Source organism: Thamnophis sirtalis, unplaced genomic scaffold (assembly GCF_051295495.1).
Source record: "Thamnophis sirtalis isolate CommonGarterSnake01/CBP01778 unplaced genomic scaffold, rThaSir2_p1.2 scaffold_9, whole genome shotgun sequence".
Lineage (NCBI taxonomy): Eukaryota > Metazoa > Chordata > Lepidosauria > Squamata > Natricidae > Thamnophis > Thamnophis sirtalis.
In genome coordinates, this window is record NW_028261389.1 from 74,319,598 (window position 1) to 74,340,646 (window position 21,049).

The 21,049-nt window shown below is 44.8% G+C and overlaps 1 protein-coding gene across 1 annotated transcript; it reads left to right on the forward strand.

Annotated features, from left to right (window-relative positions):
• The first annotated feature begins 5,293 nt into the window (after window positions 1-5,293).
• TIGAR (TP53 induced glycolysis regulatory phosphatase) lies at window positions 5,294-19,681 on the forward strand. The gene is made up of 6 exons (XM_087722268.1): window positions 5,294-5,364; window positions 11,158-11,195; window positions 13,591-13,712; window positions 15,205-15,282; window positions 16,895-17,005; window positions 18,871-19,681. Exons 1-6 carry the CDS (start codon window positions 5,294-5,296, stop codon window positions 19,303-19,305), a joined length of 855 nt encoding a protein of 284 aa, XP_087578394.1. The 3' UTR covers window positions 19,306-19,681.
• The last annotated feature ends 1,368 nt before the right edge of the window (window positions 19,682-21,049 follow it).

The window sequence follows — 21,049 nt, forward strand, 5'->3', positions numbered from 1 at the left end:
AAAAAAAAAAAGTATGGGTCATTTCATGGATCCACCCCAAAATACAGTTACAGGACAGGCACTAAACACAGTGAGTCAGGATTTAATATCCACAAGTGAAGAGTAATTCACTTGACTCAGCCTTCCATCCTTCCGAGGTGGGTGAAATGAGGACCCAGATTGTGGGGGCGATATGCTGACTCTGTAAACCGCTTAGAGAGGGCTGAAAGCCCTATGAAGCGGTATATAAGTCTAACTGCTATTGCTATTGCTATTGCTATTGGGGGGTGTCTTGCTTAACAAGCAAGAATTGGGGATGTCAGGGCTAGTGAAGAGAAGGACTGGGGGGGCGACATGATAGGGATGTTCCGATACTTGAGGGGCTGCCACAAAGAAGAAGGGGTCAACCTATTCTCCAAAGCACCTGAAGGCAGGTCAAGAAACAATGGATGGAGACTAACGAAGGCGAGAAGCAACCTAGAACTAAGGAGAAATTTCTTAATGATGAGAACAATTAGCCGGTGGAACTGCTTGCTTTCAGAAGTTGTGCTTTATCACTGGAAGCTTTTGAGAAGAGTCTAGACCAGTGTTTCTCAACCTTGGCCACTTGAAGATGTCTGGACTTCAACTCCCAGAATTCCCCAGCCAGCTGGGGAATTCTGGGAGTTGAAGTCCAGTCATCTTCAAGTGGCCAAGGTTGAGAAACACTGGTCTAGACAGTCTGAAATGGTATAGGGCCTTGATGGTGAATCTAGGGCAAGCTTGCCACAGGTGGCACGCGGAGCTCTCTATGCAGGCACGCAAGCCGTCGCCAGGTCAGTTCCACCGTGCATGTGTGCGCACCTCCCGCCGGCCAGCTGATTTTCCGGTCTCTGCGGCGCATGGATATGTGTGCGCATGCACGAGGGTCGCACGCATGCACAGGGGGACATAGGAAGCACGGTGGTGCGGGCCCCTCCTCCAAGCTACGTTTTTGGTGCCAGGAGGCTTCAGGGACGGCCTCTGGAATCCGGGGGGGGGGGCGTTTTCGCCCTCTCGGAGGCTCAAGGAAAGCCTCTGGAGCCTGGGGAGGGCAGAAAGCACCCCCCCCGGGTACAGGCGGTTGAGTAGGCCGTGTTGAGGGTGTGCACGCATGTGTGTCGCGGGGGTCACCTGCGCATGTGCAGAGTGGCAAGCACATTGCATTGTGGGTGTGCGATAGCGCATGCTCACATGAAATTGGCATGAGAGGAGAAAAATGTTAGCCACTGGTATAGGGTCTCCTTCTTGAGCAGGGGGTTGGACTAGAAGACCTCCAAGATCCCTTCTAAGTGTTATTCCCACTCCAGGTACAAATCTTCTATAGGTAGTCCTCCAATTACAGCAGTTCATTTAATGACCATTCAAAGTTACAACAGCACTGAAAATAGTGACTTGTGACCCCTTTTCACATGGAAGACTATTGTGGCATTCCCACAATCCCATGATCAAAATTCAGACGCTTAGCCACTGAACCATATTTATGACAGTTGCAGCGTCCCGGGATCACCCGATCACCTCTTGGGATCTTCCGACAAAGTCAAATGGGGAAGCGAGGTTCACTTAACAATCGTGTTACTCACGTAACAACTGCAGTGATTCACTTAACAACGGTGGCCAGAAACGGCTGTAAAATGGGGCCAAAAACTCACTTAACAACAGAATTTTGGGGCTCAACTATGGTCATAAGTCGAAGATTACCTGTATTCCAAATTATGAAAAGTGGGAGAGGTCCCTTCTATAAATTGGAAAAGCACATGAGGAAAAAAAAAATGAACTTGTCCTCCGGGTGACAAGCGTTGCCCAGTTGATAAGGGAAAGTTTCAACCTGTTCATGTAATTAAGAATAGTTTTTGGACAAGCTGAATGGCAAAAACCACAAAGCTGTCACACACACACACACGAATTGCATCGCTCATGTTTAACTGTGAAGGATTTGAAAGCGGCTTGGATACTGGCAATTATGGGGAGAGGAAGAAATCCATTAAAAACTGAGCAATACTTGGGTTTTTAAAGGATTTTTAAATGGATGTTCCCATAACCCTTAGAAATCTCTTTTTACGTCAGTCTCCAGGACACTCATTTCATTTTTTGTTTTTGTACTTGACATAATCTCCTTAAATTGCAAAAAAAAAAAAGTGTTCTAGCAATAGCAATAGCAGTTAGACTTATATACCGCTTCATAGGGCTTTCAGCCCTCTCTAAGCGGTTTACAGAGTCGGCATATTGCCCCCAACAACAATCCGGGTCCTCATTTTACCCACCTCGGAAGGATGGAAGGCTGAGTCAACCCTGAGCCGGTGAGATTTGAACAGCCGAACTGCAGTCAGCTGAAGTAGCCTGCAGTGCTGCATTTAACCACTGCGCCACCGCGGCTCTAGTCTAAGAACCCATCAAATATTATTTTGCCTTTTTTTCCCCCCAACTGTCAGTTGATCTTGTTTTATCCCCTTAATTTTTCAGCATTTGTTTTGGCTCCCTTGGTCAGACCTGACAGCCGTTCCTTCACTGGGAGGGATTTTAGTGCCAAGGTTTCACATCTGGCATTTGGCCAGCTGGAAGACCCATTAGTATTGAGGGGTGGGGTCTGTTGTGGCTTGTGAGTGGTGAAACAACCAGGCAGGACGAAAGCCAGATCCCACAGAAGACAGATAGGATCGTCCAGGCGCACTTATTCAAGAATAAGCAATGGGACAAGAAGCAATGGGTGGAAACTAATCGAGGAGAGAAGCAACTTAGAACCGAGGAGAAATTTCCTGACAGTTAGAACAATTAATCAGGGGAACAGAAGTTGCCTCCATAAGTTGTGATTGCCCCAACACTGGAAGTCTTTAAGATGTTGGATAGCCATTTGTCTGGAACAGTATAGGGTTTCCTGTCTAGGCAGCGGGTTGGACTAGAAGACCTCCAAGGTCCCTTCCAATTCTGCTATTGTATTGTATTGTATTGTATTGTATGGTATAAACTCTAGAAAGAGTGCAGAGAAGAGCAACAAAGATGATTAGGGGACTGGAGGCTAAAACATATGAGGAACGGTTGCAGGAACTGGGTATGTCTAGTTTGATGAAAAGAAGGACTAGGGGAGACATGATAGCAGTCTTCCAATATCTCAGGGGCTGCCCCAAAGAAGAGGGAGTGAAGCTATTCTCCAAGGCACCTGAGTGTAGAACAAGAAGCAATGGGTGGAAACTAATCAAGGAGAGAAGCAACTTACAACCGAGGAGAAATTTCCTGACAGTTGGAACAATTAAATCAGTGGAACAGAAGTTGCCTCCAGAAGTTGTGAATGCCCCAACCCTGGAAGTCTTTAAGAAGATGTTGGATAGCCATTTGTCTGGAACGGTATAGGGTTTCCTGCCTAGGCAGGGGGCTGGACTAGAAGACCTCCAAGGTCCCTTCCAACTCTGCTATTGTATTGTATTGTATTGAATAAACGGTGCTTCTTGACTGAACAGGGCTGGTCTGCTTATTTAGTGTATGTTTCCTTCTTTTTTTAAGCTCTATACGTTCGCCATAACCAGTCCCAAGTTCTCTCTTTTCTATCCCAGTGCTTGTTCCGGTATCCCAGTATTGCTTCGTTCCACAGGAGTGTTGCCCTTCCAGCATCTGGCTTTCTAGTGCCCGGTCTCTAGCTTTCTTTCCCTCACCTGCTTTTGTCTCCGTCCTCGCCCATCCCCTGGCAAGGCCAAGGAAGCATGGCACAGTCTGGTTCCCCCACCCTGATCCATCGCAACCTGCAACCCAGGGGCAACTCTGCCCGGCTTGCCACGTGATTCTTCTTTCTTTCAACAATTCCTTCCTTCCGTCTGGTTCTTCCTTTCCTCTTTCCTTCCACCTATTTCTTCCAGTCCTTCCCTTTCTTCCTTTCATCAATTTCTTGCTTTCCTTCACTTTCTTTCCTTCCTCCCACTTTCCTTTCCCCCTTCCTTCTACCTATTTCTTTCTTTTTCCTTCCTTCTGCCTATTTCTCTTTCTTTCCTTCAATTTCTTCCTGACCTTTCCTCCAATCTACTTCCCCTGCTTCTTCTTTCAATTTCTTCCTTCTTTTCCTTTCCCCCTTCCTTCCACTTATTTCTTCATTTCCTTTTCTTTCACCCTTCCTTTCTTCTGCCTATTTCTTCCTTTCCTTTCTCCTTCCACCTATTTTTCCTTTCCCTTTTCCTTCCGCCTATCTCTTCCTTTCCTTCCTTCAATTTCTTCCTGTCCTTTCCTCCCTTTCACCTACGGTATTTCTTCCTGTCCTTTCCTCCTTCCATCTATTTCTTCCTTCCTCCTCTTTGTTTCCTTTCCCCCTTCCTTCCACCTATTTCTTCCTTTCCTTTTTTCTATTTCTTCCTTTCCTTTGCTCCACTCCACCTTCCCTCTTTCCTTCTGCCTATTTCTTCTTTTCCTTTCCCATTCCTTCAACTTATTTTTTCTTTCCCCCTTCCTTCCTTCCTTCTACCTATTTCTTTTCCTTTCCCATTTTTCCTTTCCTTTCCCCTTCTGCCTTTCTCCCTTTCCTTCCTTCTATTTCTTTCTTTCCGTTCCTTTCCTCCTTGTGCCTATTTCTTCCTTCCATTTCTTCCTTTCCACTCCTTTCCCCCTTCCTTCTTTCTGCCTATTTCTCCCTTTCCTTCCTTCTATTTCTTTCCGTTCCTTTCCCCCTTCTGCCTATTTCTTCCTTCCATTTCTTCCTTTCCACTCCTTTCCCCCTTCCTTCTGCCTATTTCTTTTTTTCCTTCCTCCTATTTCTTTCTTTCCGTTCCTTTCCTCTGTTCCTTCCTTCTCCCTATTACTTTTCCTTTCTCCCTTTCTTCTTCCCCCCTATTTTTCCTTTCCTTTCCCCTTCTGCCTATTTCTTCCTTCTGCCTATTTCTCCCTTTCCTTCCTTCTATTTTTTCTTTCCGTTCCTTTCCTCCTTCTGCCTATTTCTTCCTTCTGCCTATTTCTCCCTTTCCTTCCTTCTATTTTTTCTTTCCGTTCCTTTCCTCCTTCTGCCTATTTCTTCCTTCCATTTCTTCCTTTCCCCCTTCCTTCCTTCTGCCTATTTCTTCTTTCCCCTCCCTCCCTGCCATTCCTCCCTTCCCTCCTTTCGCCTCTCTTCCCCAAAGTCGAGTCTCCCCCACAGACACGGCACCACCACAACCGCCCTCCACCTGAGGAGAGCGCACGCGCACGCGCACAATCCCCGCCCCGACTTGATGCCGAAGGAAGGCGGGGACCTCGCCCGGAGGGTTCGTCCTCCCCGCCCCGCCCCGCCCCACCCGTCCTCTTCTCGCGAGGCTTCAACCGGCCGCGGCCGCGGCGCACCGGCATGACGTCATCCGTGCGGGCGGCATCGACAGCGAGAGGCATGGCCGTCTTCGGTTTAACGGTCATCCGGCAGTGAGTACCTTGGCCCTGGGGGGAGCTGCTATTTGGGGCCGCGGAAGGAATAGGCCGCCGCGGGGTTCAGCCTCCTTCGCGGCTCTTCCGCCGGGCCCTGTGGGTGGTGCACGGGCGCAGGGCACGAGGGAACAGGGCGACCCGAGGCCGCTAAAGAAGCCCTGAGCCCCGGGGTGGCTGTTACCTCGAGGCTGATCCTCCCAGAGGGACGAGAGTGGCTGCCTTGAGTAATCTAGCCGGGTTTGGCCTAGTCGTTAAAGCACCAGGCTGGAAAGCAGGAGATCCGTGAGTTCAAGTCCCACCTTAGCCAGTGTAAGGTTTGAGAATACCGTTGAGACCCATAGAAGTTTGAAAATACATCGAAGTCACAATGAGCCCAAAATGAGCCTTAAACGGAGGCTGGAATAACAATCAGCGTTTAATCTTTGATCAAAGTTTAAACACATATAATGGCCAGTTGTTCCCAACATCATACTCCAAGGATATGCAGGGAAGAACTTAACTTCAGAGAAGGTGTTAACTCCCTTTTTTCTTATAAAAGAGTTTTTATTTTTAAAACAAACATACACAAACAAAACATAAAACATAAAAACATCTTCCAGTTACATCCAGCATGTGGGTTGGTTACGAAACTTTTGTGCATCCTCTCCATATTCCTCACTTACAATTTATATAAAATCTCATATTATCAATCTAATATATATGTATACATTATTATCATTGTTAATCATTTATTTGACTATAACTATTATTCCTTCATTTTATATGAGATATTCCAAATTTTGAATTAATTTATATTATAACAATTCATTACATCCTCCTAAATCCATCCAATAGTAGTACATCTTTATATTCTGTGTCAGTTCCATTATCTTTGTGTTGTAAAATTCTCTATCATATTTCATTTCCATATTTTTTGTCTAACCATTGATAGAATAAATCCCATATCTTATAAAATTGTTTATCTTCTTGTTCTCTAATTTCAAATGTCAATTTGCTCATTTCGGCACATTTCATTATTTTCTGAATAACTTCCTCCTGCGTTGGTGTTTTCTCATTTTTCCAATTTTTAGCAAATATGATTCTAGCCGCTATTAACACATTTACAATCAAATATTTCAATTCTCTACTGTATTTGTCTGGTAAAATGTGTTAACTCCATTTTTATACTGCTAGAAATATAAACATCAGTAAAATCCCCCAATCCTGGCCTCTGATTTGTTTATCCTCTGGACAGGATAGAGTATCTTAATTATCCCCTTCAGCTATATCGCCTTATCTCTCTCAGTTGATCACTTAGCTTCTCAGGGAGATCAAAAGGTGCCAGCTTTACAGCTCCTTTCTGGGATAGCTCTATGTCCATAGATTGCAGGAGATTGATAAGAGTTCAAATGGCAAGGATCACATGTTTTGACATTTGCCAGATATTTTACAGATCCTAATAACAGCGCCACAGGAAGTCAGTTGCAGGAAACAAAAGGCAATTACAGCCTGCAAGCATATACGTTACAATACAAGGCATAATACAATATATTTGTTACATAAAACAAATGTTTCTACTAAAACCAACAAGTTTGTATTCTTATTACTATTCCCCTTCACCAGGAAAGCCAGCCAGCCTCTCTCCCTCTCAGCCCAACCCACCTCACAGGGTTGTTGTTCTTGTGGATAAAATAGGAGGAGGAAGGTGTGTTGGGTTAGGTTCACGGCCTTGAGTTTGTTTATAAAAGAATAATAAAAAGGCCTAGCCCAGTGGTTCCCAACTTTTTTTTTGGCCATGCCCCACCTAAGCATCTCTAAAATCCTGATGCCCCTCCACATATAATTCTTACTTTACTCAAAAAGTGAACTCTACTCATGGGGAGGAAGCCTAAAAGGCCATTAATTTGGTTTAAACAAGGTTCAAATTGCCCCCATTAAAAACCAGATTGCCCCCCCCCTCCGTGGGGCACGGGGCCCATATTGGGAACCAGTGGCTTAGCCTCTCTCTCTTAGCCCAACCCACCTCACAGGGTGGTTGTTGCGGAGAAAATAGGAGGAGGAAGGTGTGTTGGGTTAGGGTTCACGGCCTTCAGTTATTTCTAAAAATAATAAAGGGGGATATAAATAAATGAATAATACTATTGTGATCTTCTGCCTTCGGAAAATGAGACACTTTTTTTAAGGGATTCTGTTCAGGCCTTATAATGCACCACTTATAATGCACCACAAAAGGCAATTGTCTTCACACATAATTGAGGCAAGCTATTCCCACATAGACTTGGGGGAATTTTTGGCCAAGCCTGTGTAGTCCACAGAAAGCTATCCCCTTTGGTCTCCCAAAGTGATAGTATCATCCTGATTATCTATTTAGATATGTAGATCACTGGCTTGTCTGTATCCCATTACTTTTAAATACACCACTTAGGTTTTTTTAAAATATATTTTCCACTTGCTGTTCTGGTAGTCAGTTTCCATGTACTGAGTCACTAAGCTTGGGCTCACAGTTTACTACTCCGTTGGTGGACTGATTGCTTGGGGTGTTGGTTGTAGATATATACATGATATCTATGATCTAATTACCAAGCAGCCATTAATTCCACTTTTGTGCACTACCTGTGTCCCAGAGGTGCTTTTTCTGGAGGCAACTGGACTTTCTGGTTTTTCTTTGAAGATGTTTCACTTCTCGTCCAAGAAGCTTCTTCGGAGCTGAAGAAACTTCTTGGATGAGAAGCAAAGCCCAGTTGCCTCTTGAAAAAGCTCCTTTGGGACAACCATGACCTAGATGACTGAGAATCCCCCTAGACATTCACCTGGAATTGTGATACACCTTAATTCCAATGGGTGCCCTTGCATATGTTAAAGTTCCTCAAACAACTTCTGATGGTCTTCAATAGCTAACTTGAAAGCATCTCCATCACTTCTGGAGGGATTAATATCAGCAGAATCCCTTATCATTCCTGAATGCCTGGTAAAAGCCAATTACCAGTGCATCTTTCGCACAGGATAGGTATTCTATATTTTATATACTGCATCAAGTCAGACCATGTCACATAGTGGTTCCAGGAAACTTAGGAAAAAAACCTTCAAGGTCTTAGTTCTCCTACAAGTATGTAGGCTTACATAAGACGTTCTTAGCACTCCTTGATCAGCTAACCATGTAAGTCAAACCACTCACACCCACCTCATGGATTGGGGGGGGGGGAATAGGGGTAGGGCACAGGCTTCCTTCTAGCTCAGTCTGTCCCCGATTTCACTTCTGCTAAGTTTATGAATGAACTTCATTTTAAGATTCAAGAAACTAATAATGCAACAATTTCAGTTGTTCCATGGAAACAAATGTGGAGTAGCCCTCCTCATTCCTGAATACAACATCTCCAAGCAGTACCTTAGTGCACGTAAGCCTCCAGTAACTATCCCTCAACTGAAGAATTCTGAGAATCCTTGACTTGGAAAGAGCATTTCAATGCATAAATTCAGATTAGGGTATCTCCCGAAGATTGTTGTCCTGCATTTCTTTTGAATATGGCTAGTAAAGAAGAACTCATATCTTCCTCTGGAAGAAGTTACGTTCTCAGCTGCTCTTAGCATTAGGAAGATTTTCCTGGCATATAACCAGTCTCTTCCTTTATGTAACTTCATTCCAGGTTCTATACTCTGTGATGACAGAGAATTGTCTTTAGTACCCTTGGAAAATCCTGAGTGATTTTGCTTTCTCAAGTCTAACATAACCACTTTTCTTAGTCTCTCCTTGTTGTGTTTCTCTGCCCCCTCCCCTTTCTAGTTTTTCTGAATTTGGTGTTTAGAACTAAGTGCATTAATGTAGCCCCATATCAGTTTATAAAACAGTGACTATGCTTGCCCATTATTTCCATTTGTAAAAATCCTTCTATTGAAGCTGCTTTTTAAAAAGACATTTCCAAATTGCTAACTTCCACAAATTATATGACAGATTCTTTTTACCTATATTATTACCACACCAGGAATCACCCATCCTGCAGGGCATTCGTGTTAAATTTTGTTTCCCTTTCTAAGGTATTAGCTGTTATATCCAGTTTTGTGTCAGCTGAATTCTTGTTAACCTTTTCCTGTGGTCATGGGAAGAATTGCTAGTCCTTGGGAACCCCAATTATTCTGTAAATTACCCTGTGTAAATTCACTCCCTCTCCTTAATCATCTCTGTGAAGTATATTATAAAGCGAAACCTGAAGATTGAAATAGAGGTTGCAGATCCTGCATTCGCTCCAAGTCTATGTTAGGATTTCATTATGTCTCTTTTAAGAGCAAACAACCTTTAAAGTGTGAATAATGGCCTCTAAAAGCACACAGTGATGCTAATAAAAACTATTGGACCAAAATCTTTGGCATTTTCTTCCCCTCAAGCATAGTAAGCACTTCATTTGGCTTTTCTAGTTGTTAACTCAAAAATATGAGGAAACTGCTGTTCCAGAATGCAGTTTTGCTTATTTTCCATAATTATGTAGAAATGCTGCTGAATACTGCAGAGACTGCCAACAATAAAAAAAAAAATAGTTTATAGCGTCTTATATTGAAAGCAGTAAACTTCCTTCCAAAGCTAGCATCTCGCAAGGCTGAGGAGAATTCTAATGTGTTAAAAGATCTTCAAAATCATGTTCTTGTAATTGCGGATTTTTAAATCCAACAGCAGTGAGAACGAAAAGGACAGTTGTGATTTTTCTCTCTCTCAAGCATTAAGAGTGTTTTCTAAACTAAGCGTTACAATTTGATGTGAACATTGCACAACTCTTACTTTGCTTGGGCCATTGATTATTTTGACGGTTGTACCAAATTGTTTAGTGAAGCACAAGAGAAAAAAAAATCCAGACTTAATCTGAAATTTTGATTTCAACTGTACAAGCAAAAGGTTAGCTACTGACCAACTCTTCAATCTATGGAATTCTGATGGAGAAAGACAGGAATAATTAACACTAAGAGCTAAGTGGGTGTTTCTCAGCCAGAGTTAAACTGGGTTGCTTCCTCTTCTCTAATGAAATTGTCTGTGCATATTGTTAAATTCAGTATTGATTGCTTTAATTGGGTTGTCTGTTTTCTTGTTTATAGCTCTATACATTTATACATCAGTCTTCTTAATAAACATAATCTGCTTTTCATTAGTATTAATGATGAATAGAATAGAATAGAAGTTGGAAGGGACCTTGTAGGGCATCTAGTCCAACCCTCCCGTCCCCCAAACTCTACATCATTTCTGACAAATGGCAGTCCAGTCACTTCTTGAAAGCCTCCAGGGATGAAGCTCCCACAACTTCTGAAGGCAACTTCTGTTCCATTGGTTGGTTGGCATTGGTGCTGGCAGTCCTTGGTAATTCCAGTTTCCCCCCTTGATCACATAACACTCCCTCACTGATCATTTAACACCGCATCTAACCCAAATAACAGATTCAAGCCAATCTTTCCAGCTAGGAAAATGATGAGGTTTTCGCTGCTTAATCTCTCACAATTCTCCCGGTCATTTTAGTGACGTGCATCCCTGCGATGAAGTCAGGGTTAAGGAGTCATTGGTAGATTCCTGGAGCGATGCCTGGGCCTCAAGAGAGGGCAGGGAACATGCGCCAGTGCCTCTTCGTTACACAGTAAGCATCCCCACTAGCAACCTTGGTGTCTGCGCGTGTAACAAAAATGTGTGTTTCGTTAGCAGGGAAAGACTGGGATAACTGAGTCAGTGCTGTAAGGGCCGAGTAACGTTACAAATTCCTGGCTGAAGGTTCTCAGCCAGGATTGGTTTTTCTCCTGTTTTAAGTTGTTGGTTTCTGTTTGTTTGTTTTTCCCCCACAGTGGACAAACAAGATACAACAAGGAGAAGATAATGCAAGGTTTGTCTCTCCTGGTGGTTATTAAATCACGGAGCCCTTTGCTTTTATTTGGATATTAAATACTGGTTTTGTCCAGTTAATACAGGTAGTCCTCGACTTGCGACAGTTCATTTAAAGTTACAAAAGGCACTTGGGGGAAAAATGACTTGTGACCATTTTTTCACACTTAACGACTGTTGCAGCATTCCCACGGTCATGTGATCAAAATTCAGTGCTTGGCAACTAAAATGTATTTAGGACGGTTGCAACTGTCCGGAGGGTCACGTGATCAACTTCTACGACCTTCCTACCAGCGGAGTTCATGGGGAAGCGACTAACTTAACAGCTGCAGCGATTCGCTTAAGAGCTGTGGCGAGGAAGGTCCTAAAATTGGGCAACGGTCTCACTTAGCAACAGAAACGTTGGGCTCAGTTGTGGTCGCAAGTTGAGGACTGCCTGTACCATGTATGTCTGAAGACAGCTGGAAGCAGCCACGGGAGGCCCGAAAGAGGACTTCCAGGCTTCCACAGTGTGAAGAAGGGGGCTTCGTGGGTGCTTTCACACGCTCCAAAGCACCACTTTTGAAGTTTCCCTGAGTTGGTGTTGTCCCAGATGGGGCATCTACCAAGAGAACAGATTCCCCTGCCCCCCTCAGTTTTCTGCGTGACTTCAAAACAGGGTGGATAAAAATGGATGGTTATTTTTTTTAAAAAAATCAAATCGGAATTTTTTTTAAAAATTGAAATCGGAATTTTTTTTTAACAATAGTTTTCTATTTAAGATACATTAATTATTTAGTTTATTCAGCATGAAATGGAGCTTAGTTATGCAGCATGAGAGGGTGTATGATCTGCAATATTGGGACTGTCGATGAGTCGACAGCAGGTCAAAGGAGCAGCTGCTACGGGACAGAGATGACAAGATCGTTCTGAGTCCGTCTGTCTTACTCCATTTCTCCGTTTTGACCTAGGCTTCCTGAGACAATAAAAACCACACTCTTACTCCCAAAAACCCTCTTTTAATTTAAACGGCTGTGAATTATGTTCATTCAAAGCCCATAACGATTCCCAAACAGTCTTTCAGGGTAAGGCTGATAAGCCACCCACCTTTATCTTCCTTGAAACGCTGCCAAAGACTTAATTGGCAATTCGCTTGGCAAGGCCACACAGGGAGCACAGAGTCAAAACGGAACTTCAGAGTTTAAACTGACCAGAACGAACAAAATTGCTTCCTGCAAAGGCTCACGTCCCATTTGCTCCTCCTTTATGCCTTATGGGAGGGGCCAATCATCTCCAAGCCTTACTCCTGAGTCGCCCCTTTTGTCTTAACTGTTCTTGCCTTCTGGCAGCTCTGCACATGCGCACACTGGGAACAGGCTCGCACTGTTCTTCTGCCTCACTGATGTCCGACTCAGGAGGCTCCGGAGGCAGCACATAACGCCCAGATGGCCTTGGCCTCCCTCTCTGCCTCCAATGCAGAGCCTTCGTCCGAGCCTTCCCCAGACTCCAGGACTGGCCCATCTTCCTCCCCAACCTCGCAGGCTGCTGGCGGACCACAACATCTATTTCTTGAGCCAGTGACACGTGGCCCTTCACAAGATCTTGTAACTAAACAGATGTTTTTTAAGTTAAGACCACCTAAGACAAAAGAAAGGAAGAGGCATTTAGATACCTGTTGTGGCCCAGCAGGAGCCATTGGAGCTGCAAACAGACTCCGATAGCGAGGGACCCTATGAGTCGGCTCTGGACGAAGGGGAGGACCCTGGGCAGGATTCAGACTGAGCAGGGACCAGAGAGGCTAGTTGGCCACCAGGAGGCGCCTGAGGCATGGAGCAGTGGTGAAAGCCAAAGGGAGTTTTTCCCTGACATCAGGCCCTGGAGCAGTGGTGAAGATGTCAGGCTCTGGAGCAGTGGGGAGGAGCTAAGGGAGGTGGTCCCAGACGCCAGGCAAAAACGGGCAGATAAGCGCCGGTATCAATTACGGAGACATAGAAGATAATTGGGGCTAGGTGGTTGTGATTAGGCTCCTCCCAAGAGAGTATATAAGAAGAGACTTTGGGAGGAGACCTTTTGCAGGACACAACCGTTTTACTAAAGCTGGAGAAGCTCTTGTGTGTATTTCTTATCTGTGGAAGTCTGGGTTGCTGCCAAAGTCTTGTCTGTGAGTGAATTACTGTGAATAAATTGGCTAACAGTAATCTTGTGTCTGTGTGACTCACCGTACGGCAGTGTGTATGTGTCAGAACAGGTTTTTTTAAACCTAATTGTCGACTTTTTCAGAAGTGGCCCCAACTATTTTAGGAGGGGGCCCCTTTGTCGCTGAATGCTTGTCCCTCATCTTTGGAGAATATCAACTGATGGGGGCTAAAACACGTTTGTCCTAACTGTTGCATGTATTCCTATGGTGGCTCCTACAGGTCAGGGTGTGGACGAGCCTCTCTCAGACACTGGGTTCAAGCAAGCCAATGCAGCTGGGATGTATCTCCGTCATATCAAATTTACTCATGTCTTCACCAGTGACCTGATTCGGGCAAAGCAGGTGAGTATCTTGTAGATGAAAGTGTGCACAGCCAATATTTTGGATTTGGATTTGAATTTAACTTTATTTGTATGCCGCCCTTTTCCCTGAGGGGACTCAGGGCGGCTCACAGTTCAGGGGGAGGGAAGGACAAAACAAGTTATACACATGAAGACAATACATCGTTAAAAAAGCACAACAGTCATACTATTTGGGTGGGGTTGGAGTCTTTAGCCCCAGGCCTGTCGGGACAGCCAGGACTTAAGGGCTACGCGGAAGGTCTGGAGGGTGGTGAGGGTACGAATCTCCATGGGGAGTTCGTTCCATAGGGTCGGAGTAGCCACCAAGAAGGCTCTCCTCCGGGTAGTTGCCAGTCGACATTGACTGGCTGATGGAATTTGGAGGAGGCCTAATCTATGGGATCTTATTGGCCTAGTGGAGGTAATTGGCAGTAGGCAGTAGGCAGCAATTTTCACTTGCTGGGAGACATAAAAATTTAATAAATGGTCATAATCTAAGGGTTTCTTTTTTTTGTGCGGGATAAGTACTGCAATATTGTAATGATTAGTGAAATGATTAACAATACAATATAATACAATACAATAGCAGAGTTGGAAGGGATCTTGGAGGTCTTCTAGTCCAGCCCACTGTCTAGGCAGGAAACCCTATACCGTTTCAGACAAATGGCTATCCAACATCTTCTTAAAGACAAGTTGCAGTGTCCCATAATCCACTTTTGACAAGCAAAATCAACGGGGAAGCCAAAATCACATAACAATTGTGTTACTCACTCCTCAGCTGCAGCAAATCAATTACTGTATTTTTCAGAGTATAAGACGCATCTCCCCTCCCCCAAAAGAGGGTAAAAATCAGGGTGCGTCTTACACACTGAATACAGCATTTTTGGCCTCCCGAAACCCTGCCCCCTTTGCAAAAATGGACAAGGGTTTGGTGTTGCTGGGGGCTGGGGGCTGGGGAGGGCAAAAATGAGGGGAAAATGGGCCATTTTTTTGCCCTTCTCCAGTCCCCAGGAACACTCTACAAACCTCCTAAAGGCCTTTTTTGGCAAAAAAAACCAGGCCCATTTTCCTCGTGCCCCCAGCCCCCAGGAGCACTTTGCCTCTCAAACTCTCTGCATGCCCCGTTTTTCACAGACAATGAGGCATGCCGAGGGGTTTGGGAGGTCTGCAGAGTGCAAACCTTTTTTTTTAAAATTTACCTCTTCAAAATCTTGGTGCGTCTTATACTCCAAAAAATACGGTAACAACTGTGGCAGAAAAGGTCATAGAAAGGGGCGAAACTCATTTAAAAAGCGTCTCGCTAAACAACAGAAAAGTTAGGCTTAATTGTGAATATAAGTTGAGGACTACTTGTATTTCCATTTTTTTTAAAAAAAAATTTGTAAACCACCCAGAGATATTAAGGAGTTAGCCTTGACATCTGGAAATAAATGCAACTTTTTTTTTTAAAGTAAAATAATAATCTTTTCCAACATTCATTTTTAACATTTCAGACCACGGCTTCAATTCTGAGAAACAGCCAGCACTGCAAAGAGATTCCTGTAAAATGTGACCCTCGCCTTCGAGAACGGGTAAGTATTTTCTTGCCCCCAGAGAAGATCAATGCCAGATTCAAGGTTCAAGGTTCATTTTATTTATATGCCGCCCTATTCCCGGCGGGACTCAGGGCGGCGCACAAACCCAAAGGAGGGGAAGGGAAACACAAGAACTACAACAAAAAGTACAGGGAATTTAAAACAACCAACAGCCACACGCTTCGAGAGGGGAACTCATCGGCCCCAGGCCTGCCGATATAGCCAGGTTTTAACGGCTTTTCGGAAGGCCTGGAGAGAGGTGAGGGTCCGAATCTCTGCGGGGAGCTCGTTCCAAAGGGCCGGAGCCGCCATAGAGAAGGCCCTCCCCCGGGTAGTGGCCAGATGACATTGGCTAGTAGACGGAACCCGGAGGAGGCCTAATCTGTGTGATCTAATGGGTCTTTGGGAGGTAATTGGCAGCAGGCGGTCTCTCAAGATTCCCATAGCCTTGGCATCTGGAACTCTGCAGGGCAGGTGCTGGGCCACGGTGCAGATTTAATAGGAACGGAGTAGAATGGAGCTGATTTCTGGCCACTCTGTTTTGATTGGCTGCCTCGTCCCAGAGGTGTTTTTTCAAGAGGCAGCTGGACTTCCCATTTTTTTTTCCCTCTGGAAATGTTTCACTTCTCATCCAAGAAGCTTCTTCAGCTCTGGCTGGATGGTGGGGAACGGAAGGATTTATACTCCTTGCAGACAGCTGGTCCTTTGCATCCTTTTGGAGAGTCGTCGAGGCCACCTGGAGTTTTGCCTGTGTCCTCAGAGTCTCACCTGAGTGGTGCAACTGGGTGGTGCCTTTTGGGAACTGCTGAAAGGACTGTTGTAGACTGGAGGTAGATGATGTCATATCCCTTCCCCTCCATTGAGAGAAGGTTGTTCAATTTTGACATAGATGGCCTCTTTGATCCCTCTTTCAAACCAGTGGTCCTCTCTGCCCAAAATGTGGACTTTGCTGTCTTCAAAAGGCTTGCTTGTATAGGACTTTTAATTTTTGATCCGGGGGGGGAGAGCAAGGGGGGCATCCCAGAGTTGGCTGAAGGACGGGTGGGTGTTATCAGTGTTGTAAACAAATGAATTCATTTGTCATCAAAATAAACTTCTGGCTCAACCAACCTCTGTTCATTACCTGCATGGGAGATGTTTACAAATGAACGGAAGTGATAGAGAGCAATATTAAATGATTATTTTTTATCACAACTCCCCCCAGTCTTTTAGTTGTAGATGGGAAACAAGAGGGGGGGGGCTGGGATTGCAGGAAGGCTGATTCTGATGGACGAGAAGTTGCAGGATTTGCTTCAGGAAAGCTACCGTATTTTTTCAGAGTATAAAACGCACCTCCCCCCCCCAAAAAAAGAGGGGGGAAATCAGGGTGCATCTTATACACTGAATGCAGAGGGTTTGGCAGGCCTGCAGAGTGCAAAAACCTTTAAAAAAATTACCTCTGGGTAAATCTGGGTGGGTCTTATACTCCAAAAAAATACCGTACTTTGCTTTGGTTCTTCTGCAAAGGAGAAGGGAAATGTGTCTACAGCAGGCCGCCTTTCAACGTGGGAATGCTTGCTGCATCCTTGCTGCCACCCTCACCGCATAATTCTCTCTCCTGTCTTGACAGAAATATGGAGTGGCGGAAGGGAGGCCTCTCAGTGATCTTAAGGCCATGGCCAAGGAAGCTGGGGAGCCGTACCCCTCTTTTACACCAGCTGGAGGAGAAACCCTGGATGAAGTAAGGATTCTGTGGTGGTTTGGGAAGGGACTGACTGAACCTTTATGCACTTGTGAATGGCTGAGAGGGTTAACTCCCCAGAGCAGCAAAAAGCTCGGTAAAATATCTCCCATCAGGCAGAGAGAAACTCATGCTGAATTGCAGAAGAATAGCAGTAAAGGAAAAGGCAGCTAAGATGTCTAGGCACATGCACATCCGTAGTAGGTAGATACGTGTGCAAACCTTTTTGACAGGTATCAGTCATAAGTCATTCATATACGCACGATTTGCAGGTACCAAGTGCAAGAGGTTCACACTTCCTCCTCGACGGATATGCACACTGTACCCACAAGTACATCTTTTAAAATTCTTTACACTGTGTAGCCATAGCAGCCACATCTCTCTCTCTCTCTCTCTCTCTCTCTCTCTCTCTCTCTCTCTCTCTCACTCACTCACTCACTCACTCACTCACATAGAATAAAATTCTTTATTGGCCAAGTGTGATTGGACACACAAGGAATTTGTCTTTGGTGCAGATGCTCTCAGTGTACATTAAAAAGGAAAAAAATACATTCATCAAGAATCATATGATCATTCATCCAAGCAAAAAAAGGCCAAGTGAGGCAAAACTTGCTTAGTGACACAAATTTTGGCCTTAATGTGGTCATTCATCAAAGCAAAAAAGGCCATAAAGTGAGGCAAAACTTGCTTAGTGACATAAATTTTGGCCTTAATGTGGTTATTCATCAAGGTGCTACCTTTACTCCTCACTTGGTTCTGTAGATCTCTTTCAGGCCTTTGATACCATTGATTACTATAGTAGACTGGGATTAATTCTCACAGTAGAATTAATCCTTTGGTTCTACTCCGTCCTCAATGGACACTTCTAATCACAGGTTGAGGGAGGAGAACTTGCCTCATGAAAGAACAAGAATAGGAAATGCTGAGGGGCTCACAGTGGATGAATATGTACCAAGGCCTTGGAAAGTTAAAAGTTTACGTCCACAAATGTGGAAAACAGAGTCATTAAGCCGCGTTTGTGGGAAGTTCAGAGGAGCCATTCAGAGAGAGGAGAGAGAGAGACAGAGAAAGAGACAGAAAGACAGAGAGAGACAGAGAGAGACTGAGAGACACACAGAGAGACAGAGAGAGAGAGGCAGAGAGAGATTGAGAGAGGCAGAGAGAGACTGAGAGAGACAGAGACAGAGAGATTGAGAGACAGACAGAGAGATTGAGAGAGAGACACAGAAAGAGAGAGATTGAGAGAGAGAGAGAGATTGAAAGAGATTGAGAGAGAGACAGAGAGAAAGAGAGACGGAGAGAAAGACAGAGAGAGAGAGAGACGTGTTAGCCCAGAGCGAAAAGAAATTTCAGGGTTCACCTTAATAAAAAAAACCTGTCAAGAGTTTGTTGCAGAAATCAAATCCAGAAAGCACAGGTAACTGATGTAGCAGAATTCATTAACGTCCCCTTATATACATATTAACACATAAGTCATATTCAATACCAATGGCTGGTTCTTCCAATGTGGTAGAGAGCACAAGCAAACACACAAGCAGAGGAGAGAACAGTTTTCAGTTTCAGTTCAGAGCTCAGAAACTAGTTCTAGTTTTAGTACAGACTCGGAGCTATAGTACTAAGCCACGCCCAGGCTCCTTGCTGTCTCCTTGTTTGCTCACACAGCAAATACTATTACAGTTTCCAATTGGCTGACTTAGTTGCTATGCCTATTCATTGGCTGACTTTGTCACCATGTCCTATACCAGCCAGTCCCCAATGGCCGACCTGTTGCCATGTCATATCCCCAGTTCATGTACGATACACATTGACCAAAATATAAATTTGCAAAGCTTCTCATCTGATTTTTTTTCCCCTCTCCCTTCAAGGTAAAAGCCCGTGTCAAGGATTTCTTTGAATACCTTTGCAGTCTGGTTATCCAAGAGGCAGGTCTAGAAAAACAAGAGACAGAAGAAAATGCAGAAATGGCCGAAGGAAGTCCTCCCACTTTGTTGCCAAACCACCACGGTGAACCGAAATCCGATTCTAATTCCGAAGGAGCTGCGGGAGGAAGACTGGTAGCCAACATCCTAGTTGTGAGTCACGGGGCATACATGAGGAACTGGATTGGCTATTTCATCTCCGACCTGCAGTGTAGTTTGCCAGCCACATCAACAAAGGCTGAATTGTCCTCGGTTACTCCTAATACCGGGATTTGCCGCTTCATTGTAAAACTAGAAATGGGGGACCGCGTCCTTCCGCCTAAAATCCGCTGCCTTTCTCTCAATAGAAGCGATCACTTGCGTGACATGGGTGACAGCTGAGAGCACGCAGCTGCACCGCCTTTAACCCCGGCGGAAATTATTTATGCCCCGCGTGGAATCGTCATATTATCTTTTCAATTAGGTTTGAAAACGTAGCATGTTGGAAAGAATGATCTGCTAAGGAATTTAAACTTTCATTTTGCTTCCGTCTTTCTTGACCGGTTCACCCTTGTTGGGGGAAGAGAAAAAAAAAAAGACAAGAAAATAGCATTGGCTGGTGGAAAAGGTGATATTCCAGAGAAGCTCCTGGAACTAATTGCTGTTCTAAACACTCTCCTGGAGCCATTAAGGAAAGGGCAGAATTTGAATAATACCGCAGTATAAATTAACAGGTGATCTTTAGATCAGCTTCCCCTAACCTTTCCGCCTCCGTGGGCTGGCGGTGTGGCGGCGGCAGCAGTGGGGGGGGGAAGGAGGAGGAGAAGAAGGGAGAGTTTCAGGCGTGCATATCCCACTTTCACAAATGCCGCTGTGTGCGAAATTATCCCCTCTTCCCCACGCCCATCACAGTCTCCGCCGCTCCAGAAAGGTTGGGGTTTTTCAAATGCAGCTGCGCACACAGGAATTCGCCCAACCTCTTCCACAGCCCGGTTCCAGATAGGCCATAGCCCGCCGCCAGGCCGTGGACCGGGAGTTGTGGATCTCTGTTTTAGATGATTTAATCAGGATCAGACCGCGCGAGAGAAAGTAATCTAGCTCCCCCTTTTAAGAGCAGGCCTTTAAAAGGGTGGGAATGGATCTCTTGACGGAACGTGGTGTCAGATGATCCCAGCAGAAAGCTTAAGAGCCGCGTTTGGGCAGACACGCCGTAAGCTGCTGCTCTTCAGGTTTCCGGCACTTGTGAAGACTAACTAACCGATGCTTGCATGCTCACTGGCCAGCTGGTCTTCGGTTTCCGGCACATGCACATACCCTGTTTGGGCACTTGGTGCCCAAAAGTTTTGCCATCACTGGCTTAGATGCAAAGCAGCTCTGCCAAAGAAACCTAATAATAATAATAATAATCCCTATCTTTTGTTTTAATAATTCTGAAAAACTTGAGCAACTTAGAATCCTTTAGGTCTGTAGAGATTCTCAGTCCTCCAGGTCACAGTTGTCCCAAAGGTGATTTTTTTTTTTTCAGGAGGCAACTCCTTGTCTTTTTCTCTGAAGACGTTTCGCTTCTCATCCCAGAAGCTTCTTCAGTTTTGACAGGACAGTGGGGAATGGAAGGGTTTATGTTCCTTGCAGATATCTGGTCCTTTGCGTCCTTTTAGACCAGTGGTTCCCAATCTTTTTTTGGCCAGGCCCCACCTGAGCATCTTTAAAATCCTAGTGCCTCCTCTGTGACATATAATTCTTACTTTACTCAAAAAAATGAACTCTGCTCCTGCGGAGGAAGCCTAAAAGGCCATTAACTTGGTTGAAACAAGGTTCAAATTGCCCCCATTCAAAATCAAATTGGCCCCACAGTGGGAGCCTCTGTTTTAGAGGGTCATGGAAGCAACTGGAGTTTTATCTGTGTCCTCCAGGTAGCCTTAATGGCTCTCGAAAAGGACCCAAATGACCAGCTATCCGCAAGGAGTATAAATCCTTCCATTTCCCCCCAACCATCCAGTCAGAGCTGGGGAAGCTTCTTGGATGAGAAGCGAAACGTCTTCAAACAAAAAGAGAAGAAAGTCCAGTTGCCTCCTGAAAAAAAGCACGTTTAGAATGCTTGAGTAATTGTTTTAATTTAAAAAAAAAAAGAGACAAAACCAGGTGC